The 12,015-nt window shown below is 36.2% G+C and overlaps 1 protein-coding gene across 1 annotated transcript; it reads right to left on the bottom strand.

The window, feature by feature from the left end:
• Positions 1–907: 907 nt before the first annotated feature.
• neurod1 (neuronal differentiation 1) lies at positions 908–5,944 on the bottom strand. Its single transcript, XM_015400246.1, has 4 exons — positions 5,829–5,944; positions 4,463–4,728; positions 2,845–3,074; positions 908–2,002 (listed from the first exon to the last, which is right to left on the bottom strand). Exons 2-4 carry the CDS (start codon positions 4,714–4,716, stop codon positions 1,443–1,445), a joined length of 1,044 nt encoding a protein of 347 aa, XP_015255732.1. The 5' UTR covers positions 4,717–4,728; positions 5,829–5,944; the 3' UTR covers positions 908–1,442.
• Between the last annotated feature and the right edge of the window lie 6,071 nt (positions 5,945–12,015).

The following is a 12,015-nucleotide window of genomic DNA, read 5'->3' as shown; positions in this document are numbered from 1 at the left end:
TAATTATAAAGGTTGCCTATTACAACCCATGATTTTATCCCTAACTTTGCACATAATAAGCTACATATTCACTTGAAAGAAAACACATTTAATGACTTTTTCCACAATTTTTTACCCTAAAGCTAAACATTTAGGGAACATATCAAACCATAATATATTTAACTTTAATTTTTTTTGACAAATGAATCAACTAATAAAACTGATTATGTTGAAAAATGGCAGCCAAATTACTGTATTTTCCTTCAGAAATACAGCAGGATTGTCAAATGTTTTCTTTATCACTTGAAAAATAGTTTTATTTTTTCCCTGCATTCAGTTGGTGAAAAACATTGCATTCAGTTGGTGAAAAACATCCCATTTCAACAGGGAGGGTAAATGGTGGGATATGGCCACCATATTGTCCCAGTTGACTTACACACACACACACACACACACACAATCAAACAGTAGGACATTAGAGTGTGAGTCTGAGCTAAGTGTGTGTTTGGGTGTGGGGCTCTCATGCATAAACAAGATCATTTTCATAAATTAAAATCTCGCCTGCAGAACGAACATCTGTGCCCCTCACACACACACACACACACATGCACACACCCACACACCAATCACTGTTTTGTCCTTCATAAAGTATGATAGTGTTGTTTATAGGGTTCACTCAGCAAGGAAATCGGTAGGATTTTAATTTCTGTCAACTGGAAATGTTCGCAATCCTTAAATCATCTGAATAAAAGGGCTTATATATTTTAGATTTTTCTGAAATAAGAATGGCAAACACAATTATCTTTTATCATTTATTATCATATTGCAACTATGGGTATGTTTTGTAAATAAAAGCTCTGAAGAAACTAAGAGAATCTGTCCAAACCATTGTTTTTTGTAATGTTGCAAAAAAATAAAAATGAGTCATACAGGTGAATCACATTGATTTTCTTTTAATAAAAGGCTTTTATAAACATCTATCTTATAAAATATGAACAAGAGTCACATGAAATTATAACATAATGCTACAGAAACCATATAAAAAGCAAAACACTTAGAAACAACATGAACACTTCAGCCTGACACCGGCGCAAGTTCGCCTCTCACACAATGACCCCAAAAAAATAGAGAAATCTTTTAACATTTGGAATCAGCGGCTGACCATTAGTTCAGCCTTCAACAAAATTGCATAGTTTTCTCCAGATTATTGCTCATTGATTGTTGCTTTTTTTTTTTTTTTTATGATAATATGGACTCTGACAAGACATTCAAGGAGCGTCTCCTGTCAGGTGAAGCGCTATAAAGAAGGTTATGGCATTGTTGAATTGCCATCAAAAAGAGGAGTTAAAGACAGATGTGGACAGAAAGATGAACAGCAAGAAGAGACCGAAAGACAGCGATTAAGTGATAGTCTTCGCAAATCATGGTCTGTCTGTCTACATCAGTCTAACTGTCCATCATCCTCATGAGTCATGAAAGATGGCATTTAACTGGGCATTCATAAGCCGCTCGTGGTGCGAGTGTCCGTCAAATCCCATCAGTTGTTCCACCTGCAGCTCACCGCACCGCGGGTTGGGCCCCCCGCTGCCATAGATGGGGGGATGGCCACCAGCTCCTCCAGCTCCGTAGTGCACACCGAAAGAAAAGCTCTTGTCATATTCGGAGGCTGGAACAGGCTCATGCTTGAAGGATGAGAAGTTACCATTGATGCTCAACGGTGGACTGAGAGGGGGATCGAACGCCGGGGCATCTGACACCAGGACTCCATCGAAGAACGGTTCCAAGGAGCCGTATGGCTGACCTTTGACCTGGTGGAAGATGTGAGAGGGGTCCATGGTGCCGTAGGGGGGGCTGGGCAAACCGGCTGTGAGTCCAGGGCTCTGGTAGGAGAAATGTCCAGGATATGCGGCGGCACCAGCAGGGGGAAGGTGTGGGGGCATGTCTGGTGTCTGCTCTGGAAGGAAGGTCCGAGGGTTCAGCTGAAGGCAGCCCGCCACCAGGTTAGTGGTCGGCTGAGACAGACCTGGGAACACAGAGGGAGTGATAGGTCAGTATTTATCAGTGATATGAAGCGTAATGCGATCTATAACTCAACCCTGTCTCCTGAAGAATGTTGAGTGGCTTTCATCATTTCTCTATATGTTGGCGTTCCTCTAAGCTGTTAATATGAGCCCTGCATTTTTGGGGAGCGTTAATCTAGAAACCTTGATTCATCTATGTTTATAACTCTTAAAAAAAAAAGGAAATAGTTCTTAAGTTGCTCTGTGGTGTTGATGGAGTTAAGTCTGGAATACAGGTTGACTTCTAACAAACTTTGTTTTCAGAAAGGCAACAAACAATATGTAAATACTATGAGAATATAATGAAGAGCTATGCACTGGCAGCAATATGTGAGAATTTGCTATATATAAAATCATTCTGGGAAATCAAACCTTAGATTTATATGATCACTGTTTAGAATTCTGATTTCTTTATTCTATTTGTAAAAACCAAAGCAATGTGAGTGTTATTAGTGTAATGCATTTTCTCAATTTGTGAAAACAAAAAAAGATGGACTATTAGTTTTTGCTAAATTCTACACTCATTCACCAACAAACCAAATCTTAAATATTCACCAACTTCCAATAGATATAATACCACTTCTTAGTTTAGTGGTTAATGATTATAAATTTTAACTATTGTTGAGTAAGTGTCAGTAAATAAGTCGTGATTATGAGCATTGACATCTGATAACTTCCTCAAAGCTAAAACAATTATTTAAAAAAGTTGACATATTAAGCTGATTATAAATGTTGTGTATTTTAATTATTTATATATATCATGTATTTTCTATTTGCCAGGAAACCGGACTGTAGAGCTTCTGACCTTTGCAGAGCGCCTGGACGAAACTCATGAGGTCGGGGGCCTTGCCAGAGCGTAGGATCTCACTAAGAGCCCAGATGTAGTTCTTGGCGAGGCGCAGCGTCTCGATCTTGGACAGTTTCTGAGTTTTGGAGTAACAAGGGACAACTTTTCGGAGACTCTCCAAAGCGTCGTTCAGCCCGTGCATGCGGTTCCTCTCCCGGGCGTTGGCTTTCATCCGACGAATCTTAAACCTGCACAGACAGACAGGGGTATTTAAGAGGTTTATAAAAGGGATCCAACTTTGGCATTCTCAGATTTAGGCAGTATGGCTCCCTGCCCAGGGCGGAATGGGTTAGGGGGCATCATCAACTGAAAACCAGTTACTTGCTTAACAAGTCTGCGTTGTGTGTAGAAGAAACTTCATTGCAGCAATAATTTCAGTATTAAATTTAAATTGTTTTTTCTCCCGTTTTATTGAAGAGAACCTACATTTAATCTAATTATCATCCATTCAAATTTCAAAATATTTAGTTGAGTCAAACCTCATTTGAGATGTTTTATACTAAACGTATATTATCACACACACAAATTACTAATATGAATACTTGAGCAGGAAGTTTTTAATAAATTTTAAGGTAATTCAATTTGTAAAAATAAAATTGTAAGTATATTGCAAGATGGACTTAGCCGTACAGACTGGATTGCCCAGAGCAGCACTCATAACAACCAGCCCTGTCCTAAATTTAATCTGGTCAATTCCCTCCTGTCAGAGAAACTCAAACATTTTAAAGTTTAAAAGTCAACCTGTTAGTTTAAGTATACTGTTTGATATTTTTCCCCCCACAGTTTGGTTTAAGTTTTGTTACTCAAAATACCAATTGAAAGTTACATCTAAACTTACATCTAAGCAATAACTTTCTACAGAGTTAAATATCTATAACAAAATGTCCTCCAGTAATCTGATTTTAAATGTTCTGTAAGATGTGGTTAGATTCCAAAACAGTTTCTTCCCTACTGCCATTAGACTCCTGAATGTTTTGTAGAATGGGTTACTGTATTGTATTTTATTATTATATTTATTATTATTTTTTATCATTATATTTATATATATATATATATATATATATATATATATATATATTTTTTTTATATTAGAACTGTAAATTTACAGTCATTTTTACTATTTTTCAAGGCTGCACTTTTAAAAAGATGAAATTGTCCAGTGAGCTGTTTCCAAACGAAATTTTTTTTTTGTTTTACACTTGTGTAAACAAAATGAAAAATAAAATCTGTCTGAAATCTAATGTTGTTTGCAAAGATAACTATCCACAAACAGTACAAAGAACTTAGTCTGATATAAAGTTTGACAGCTCTAAAATTTCATTCTCACATGTTTCATGACTCCAGGCTATACAAGGAATGTCACTGTTAATGAAAACAAAACTGTGATTAAAATTTCTGACAAACTTTTGTCCTCAGGCTTAGATTAAAGAAATAGATTAAAGAATCTGTTTAAAGTGATCTAATAGATAATTAAGTCATTTGTCCATATTGGCTGTATGCTGTACTCCACTGTCTGTTCATGTTATTTCCATTCTTCCTTTCTTTATTCTCCCTCATGTTCAAAGGTGGACCTTACCTCTGAAGGCGAGCCTTGGTCATCTTTTTCTTCTTCGGCCCTCTCCTCTTGGGTTTGTTCTCCCCATCTTCCTCTTCCTCCTCGTCTTCCTCATCATCATCATCCTCGTCCTCCTCCGGATGATGGAGCAGGTCATCGTCCTCCTCTTCTCCAGCTCCCACTCCGATTCCTGCTCCGTCGGTCTCTCTGTTTGCAGGGCTGCAGAGCTCATCCGACTCCACAGAGGTGTGCTCCTCCCTCACAGACCTGGTCATGATGCTGATTCTCTGCAGGAAATAAATTCATATTTGATTAAATAAAACATGTTTAAAAATGTCTATTTAATTTATATTATCAGTAAATGCAAGGACTGAATATACTTTTTTCAAACGACCGTTTTTCTGCATCATCGGGAATGTTATTTCCAGGACCTAAGCCTTTTAATACGGGTGTTTTCTACCCCTCACAAATTATTAGCACGAAATAAATCTTGAATCTTATGTGATTTAAATAATTGTGCAAAGTGCATGAAGGGAAGGACCATTTTAATTCTCCTTGGCCTTCCTAAACTAAGTGCGCACTTCAGAGGTCTGAGCGCAACAAATTGGATCAATGTGATCCTGGCGCAAAATAAACCGACCAAAAATGTTGATCATTATTAATTAATTTGATTCTACAATTTAAAAGGGATCTCTCCTTTAAAAAAAAAAAGCTAAAATAAAAATAAAATAAAATAAAGATAAGATTTAAAATAAATAGAAAAGCAATAAAAAAAAAAATAAAATAAAAAAAAAACACTGATCCAGAAAGACAAAAATGCCCTTAGGTTCTCTCCCTGCATGGTGGAGAAAATAAATAAAATAATAAAATAATAATAATAATAAATAATAATAATTAATTCTGGTGTTTAAAAATAATAATAATAACATTTAATATGGCTTTTAATCTCAAATCAGCTATTTCTCATAATCTGCTGATTTGTCCCGGAGGTGCGTGGAAACATTTGGCGTGGCTTCATTCATTTTAGCTGAACATTAATAAAGACAAACAGCGCAGAAGATCTAACTGGATGATTTAAGTCGTTTTTATGCAAACTGAAATAAAATGTTTAGCATTTAATGCTGATTTTACTAAAACATATGAATAAAAAAATTAACCATTTAACATGGAAACACTATTATTATCCATCTATTTTTTATTTAGCCTATTTTATTATTTTTTTAGAAAACTGCATTTCTGGAAACAGAAACTCTTTCAAACCAAAATATTTAGACAGTCTACAGATCAAATAAATTGTGACATTTTAGTTTCAAATATTCTTATGAAAAATAACAGTATCCTGAATTCTAAAGAGGTCAAAAATCAATTAATTGAGTCTAAAACCTACCTGTAGTTTAATGGGAGCTGCTCGTCAGTTCGCAGTCATCCCGCGCGCTCTGTCTGTGTCCGTGCGTGACTGTGCGTGATCTGATGGGTGTTTTCTGGGGACCGCGAGAGATGCTGCTGGTTTTATACTCAGCATCACAGCCACACACACACCAAATCCACGCGCGAGGGGCCGTGAGTAATTAGCATATCGAGGTCCCGCCCTCCCGGCACGCGCCATATGGTGCCTATACGTCATTAAAACGGCCCCGGGGATCACGTGACGAATCTTGTAGCCTCTCTCTCTCTCTCTCTCCTCCTTTTCTCTTTGTAGGGAAACTTGACCATCTGTCAGCACTAATACTGATATCCTCAAAATTACACCTGAGGTGATTCTGCTGTATTTGAATGATACGGCAGGAAATTAATGATAAGAGCAACACTAATGAGGACAAATAAAATAGATGATTGTCCAGGAGGATGCAAACACTTCAACATCATAGCTGTTATTTTGCGCAGAAATGCTTGTGGTGCTGAAGATGAAGATATTAAAATTTGATGTTGCAAATGTTAAAGATTTTGGAGAAATGTATGAAAGCTTGTTGTAACTTGGATTATAAACATGGAAATCACTCAGTTTATGTTTTATTTCAGCTGATTTTTCATTTCTTTTTACATCATATAAGCTTGATAACTTATGTTGTTAAAACATATACCTTTTTTGAGCCTGGTTCTGCTGGAGGTTTCTTTCTGTTAAAAGGGAGTTTTTACTCTCCACTGCCGCTACAAGCATGCCATCTATCTATTTTTCCGGGGGACAAGAAATATTTTTTATTTTTATACAGGTTAGGATGGAAAATAACACTGTTGTCATTGAATACAACTGTGATTGTCTAGGTTTCTTTTTTTTGTCGTCATAATTTTATTTTGATACATAAGAAAATGGATTTAAGTTGATTAGATCTTGGTGGTAACAATGCTTTTTTTTATATCCCTTTTAGTTCCTTTTAATGGTGAAGTATTTATGAGGAAATTGATTTTTGGGTTGTGCTTGTAAGAAACAGTTTCACACAGTTCTGAAACTAGACTGCTGGAGGAGGTAGTATGATAAAGTGGGACAACATTTAGACTACAGGAAAACAAGGCCCATGATCAATGGAAGAATGCATAAAGACATCAAAAAGAACTTCTGCAGCCAGTTGAAATCCTCCCCTCCTTCTGACCAAATTCTGTCCTCCAAGATGTCAACATTTGTTTCCTCCAGAGTTGCTTTATCAGAGAATAAAATAATTTATCTTGAGTAGAATATTTTTGTTGCTTCTTTGAATGAATAAAAATGATTTGACCCAAAATTCCCCAGATAGAGCTATAGTTTCAGTTTAAGTAAAACTTCTTTAATGTAGACTAAGCTTCATTGCTGATAGTTTCTTTGTCATTCTCATGTTAACTTCTACCTCTAAACAATTAATGGTTAATGGTATAAACTATAAACTTTCTAATATAATTGCATACTGTGAAAATAGTTTTTGTAGCTTTGGTTGTAAAAATGTGTTGAAAAGTTTTTTTTTTTTTTTCTTGTGCCTGACTTTGCTATTTTGTTATAATTTCATTTATTTGTTTCAGATATTTCGAAATATTTGATTATTTTTTGCCTCTCTTGCTACAATTGAGTTAAATTCATAACAAATGCGTACTTTTTAACTCCTGCTTGAGTCATTTTCCAGTTGACTACCTTTTAATTTTCTTGAGTGAAAATATATTGAAGTAATACATCTCTTACTGAAGTAAATTTTCAACTATCCCAACAGCATTTTAATTATTTTTCTTCTTCTTTTTTCTGTTATATATGTATTATTTCAAGAGCAAATAGATTTACTGTCAGTGACAAGGATGCCATATTCAAGGTTTTTTAGTTGGATCATGGACTGATTTTACCTCAAACAGAAAATCACAAAAAAACTGATTTATATTTTAGGTCAAATAAAAACGCTTCTTAAAGTCCTGAATGAACCTAACAAACTTTCAGCTTAAGTTGGCAAATGAAATAAACTTCTGAGTCTGTTACTTAAGAACCAACCACCAAGTATAAAGGTGTGACTTAAGAGGATAAACTGTGGTTTGAAAATTCAATATATCATTCAAAGTGAATGTTACACCCATCAGTGCAAGTTGGTCACCATTCATAGAGTGTTGGTAGATTTCCAAATTAATAATCATCACTAGAAACCCTATGCACCATATTAACATACATTACATTAAAGGGTTTTTATATCTCTGTCTTATAATAAAGAAAGATAAGATTATCCAGGTTTTGCTCAAATAGAGTTTAAATTATTCATATTTGCTGAAAGCGAGAAAAAAAAATGTGTTCAGAGAAGCTTGCCACTATTAATAAATGCTTTGGGATCCTTGGAGTTGATAAAATGCAAATGCAATTCCTAATGAAGGAACTGTTGTAGCTGAGTCTGATTTTCTGGCTTCTCTGCTTAAACAAACTGGTTACATTTTTCACACAGGATTCTCTTGGACTAGGATTTCAAGTTTGAGATGGCTACTCTGAAACAACATTCACCTTTTAAACCTAAAGCCGATTTCTAATTAACATGTTATTTATGGTCAGCATTTGAAAGATGGTCGGTTTATTTCCTTATTTTGTTATGTACAGCAGTCCTTCCTGTTGCAAAATACCCAGACATCATGATCCAGACAGAATAATCTGAGAGAAATCAGAATTTCATTGGCATTTACTAGTGGTAGGAAATATGGACAATTCAATTCAATTCAGTTCAGTTTATTTCTTTAGCCCTAATTTACAACACATTCAATTTCAAGCAATTTACAGCTCACTAGATCATACAGTCTAATTGATTCAGTTATCTATTTAAGGAAAACCAGCTGATTGCATTGACTCATTGACATGAAGGCAATCCCTCACACTAAGCAATATTGTAGCGACAGTGGAGAGGAAAAACTCCCTTTTAACAGGAAGAAACCTCCAGCAGAACCAGGCTCAGTGTGAGCGGCCATCTGCAGAGGCTGGCTGGGGTTCAAGGAGACAGAAGCAGAGATATAAAAAGCAACTGTAAAAGGTGGTAACAGCTTAGCAGCAGTATGGTATTTGGTTTTAGTTATCAAGATGACAGAACAAGAGTACAGATATGGCACATGGAGAACTTGAAAAGGAGCCCTGACAGCATAGAAGAAACAATGAAAACAGGGGGAGTTTATATAGAGAGGAGACGTGATCAGTGACACGGGAAACAGACAAAGACAGATAACACATAGGGACTTGTACAGGAGGACCCTAAATTTACAAAGGTAAGAAGCTTCATACTACTACAAGACAATAAAATAAATATAACAACAGAAAACCAAACAGAAATGAAAGTAGAATTTAAATAATTCAATCTTTTAGGACTTCAGTCACAGTAAAAAGCAACACTTGATTAACTGAATATGGCAAAACCTAACTATCATAAATAACTCTAAGGATTATGAGAAACTGACAGAGATGTAGATCATGAAATAAGAACAGATTGTATGCTTTCTTTTAACAGCAGCCTATAAACTGTAGGCAGAGAGCTTCTATCATTCAGTCTAGTATTTTTCACTACAGAGGAAACATCCCTGGCAACAAAATTATTTTAAAATACTTAATACTCCTTTGATTAATTTTGTACTTTTTATTGGTTTCTGTATAACTCAGATTTATAAACTACCCTAAACCTTAACATCTACTGTGAGTTTTAAACTTTTATTTTACTAGCTTCCTGCAATGGCTGCACCACTAATGCTCATACATTAACAGGAATGACAAGAGCCCAATTTTGAAAAAATATGAATTTATTCACTGTCACCTTTTTTACAATTAAGTGAGTATTTCTGTCTCTATGTTACCATAATGAGGGAATCAGTTATATCCCATTCTGAGCTATTTGTTCGCTCAAACTGACTCAATATTAATTTTCATACTAGGTTCTTAACTGTTTTAAATGAGGTGTTCTGCCTTTCTAAACACTAAGTTTTAATTTTAATTGTACAGTGACAGCAAACATTACAGGAGGAGCTCTGATGAACCAAGCAGACAATCAACTAAAATGACCAGCTTTGACTTTTACTGTGTAAGGCTGTTTTTGTTAATATTACAGTAATCACAGCAATAAGTTTTTACATGCAGGTAGAAAAGAGACTAAACATAATTTTCACTCATTTTTAGAAATAAATTAGAAATGTCCTTCTTTATAAAAGAAACATTCACTTTATAGAGAATGCTTTATAAGCTGGACCATGAGAAGATGAAGTTTTTTTCAGAAAAGGGCGAGCATGACCTAAGTGGCTCCCGTTTAGGAAGCCAGACACGGTGAATGAGCTTTGATGATCCAGGAAGAAGGATGTGGACTTTGGAGCAGGCTGCTCAGCAGTAGAGGTTGTTATAGTGATGACAGAGTGGCTGCTAAGTGGTAACCAGGCAGCCTTGGTGGATCTGTGTATCTGTACATCAGTGTGGACCTCCTGACAGCTAATGGTTAACTTAAAATCAATCTCAGCTGTGATTTATGAAGGTAAAGCTGCAGGTGCTATCAGGAAGATTGGTAATATCAGTAATAAAAAAAAAGCATCACGGATTTCACATGGCCTCAATGTAAACATTTATCGGTAAAATATCGAGCAGAAAACAGGCATGTGTGTTTTATTTTATTTCATATGAAGTAAAGCAAACACCCAGCCCCGCCCCCTCCTACTGCTGAATAACAATCATTAGGCAGTACTGTTGGCTCTGAGTGACTGTGAGAAGAAGGTCACATCACCCTATTCATAAGAAAACACCAACAGTAGAGGATCCAGTGACCCACAAACGTCACCAGCATCAGTTTATTCTTGGAGACCTTATTTCAGACTGAAATCTGTTTACTAGGTTAGTAACACTCTATTCAGATCCCTGTTAGTGTAATAAAACACTAACAGGATTTATTTATTTTAACAGAGTGTGGTTTCCATCTAGCGGCCAGTATTAGTTACTGCATGTAAAATCGTTCTTTTTTCTGTTCTCAATCCACAAATAAGACACGGCATTGTTTGTAGTTATATATATATATATATATACATATTTATATATATACATATATATATATACACACACACACACACACACACACACACTTGTATAGAAACCTGAGTGGGGACCCTTTTTCCAATTTCTCCATGACAATGAGGACCACTTGTTGTCAAGTAGGGACATTTTGCTGGCCCCCAAAAGGTAGGTGTGGTTTTAGGGTTAGGACATAGAAAGGGTTGAAAGTGACTGAAAATCAATGGAATGGTAAACTTCCTGTACTTATATAGTGCTTTATAGCTCCAAAGCGTTTTACACTACATTCACCCATTAACGCACACACTCACACACTGAGGGTGACCATCTACATTGTTCAGTCTTTTCCAAAAGTATTGAGAATGACACAAATATTATATTTCCACATTATCTGCTGCCCTCTTGTTTTCATGGGTGTATGTCAGATTTTGTCATCACATACAGAAATATAATTGAAATCATATTGTGAGTAACAAAAGCTTTTAATGACAGTTAGAATAAGTTTATGCAGCAAGTTAATATTTGCAGTGTTGACCCCTCTTCTTCAGGACCTCTGTAATTCTCCCTGGCATGCAATGCTTGCATTTTGTCAGAATTCCTAGGTTTTCATTTGTCCACCCGTCTCTTGATGATTGACCACAAGTTTTCAATGGGATTAAGATTAGGCGAGTTTCCCTGAGCCTGTTAGATATGACCTTTGCTTTATGGCAAGGTGCTCCATCATGCTGGAAAAGGCATTGTTCATCACCAAACTGATCTTGGATGTTTGGGAGAAGTTGCTCTCAGAGGACATTCTGATACCATTCTTTATTCATGGCTGTGTTTTTAGGTAAGACTGTGAGTGAGCTGACTCCCTTGGCTGAGAAGCAACCCCACACATGAATGGTATCAGGATGCTATACAGTTGGCATGAGACAAGTCTGGTGGTAGCGCTCACCTCGTCTTCTCCGAACAAGCTGTTTTCCAGATGTCCCAAACAATCGGAAAGGGGATTGATCAGAGAACATGACTTTACCCCAGTCCTCAGCAGTCCACTCCCTGTACCTTTTGCAGAATATCAGTCTATCCCTGCTATTCTTCCTGGAGAGAAGTGGCTTCTTTGCTGCCCTCCTTGAGACCA

This window comes from Cyprinodon variegatus, unplaced genomic scaffold (assembly GCF_000732505.1).
Source record: "Cyprinodon variegatus isolate N-32 unplaced genomic scaffold, C_variegatus-1.0 Scaffold1088, whole genome shotgun sequence".
Classification (NCBI taxonomy): domain Eukaryota; kingdom Metazoa; phylum Chordata; class Actinopteri; order Cyprinodontiformes; family Cyprinodontidae; genus Cyprinodon; species Cyprinodon variegatus.
This window is presented reverse-complemented; position numbering and strand designations above follow the sequence as displayed.

Excerpts from the sequence above, each read along its gene's own strand:
- neurod1 (XM_015400246.1), bottom strand. The coding sequence starts at position 4,716 with ATGACCAGGTCTGTGAGGGAGGAGCACACCTCTGTGGAGTCGGATGAG. Across the intron at positions 3,075-4,462 it reads ACCAAGGCTCGCCTTCAGAG|GTTTAAGATTCGTCGGATGA; the intron begins GTAAGGTCCACC and ends CTGTCTGTGCAG. Across the intron at positions 2,003-2,844 it reads CGTCCAGGCGCTCTGCAAAG|GTCTGTCTCAGCCGACCACT; the intron begins GTCAGAAGCTCT and ends CTGTGTTCCCAG.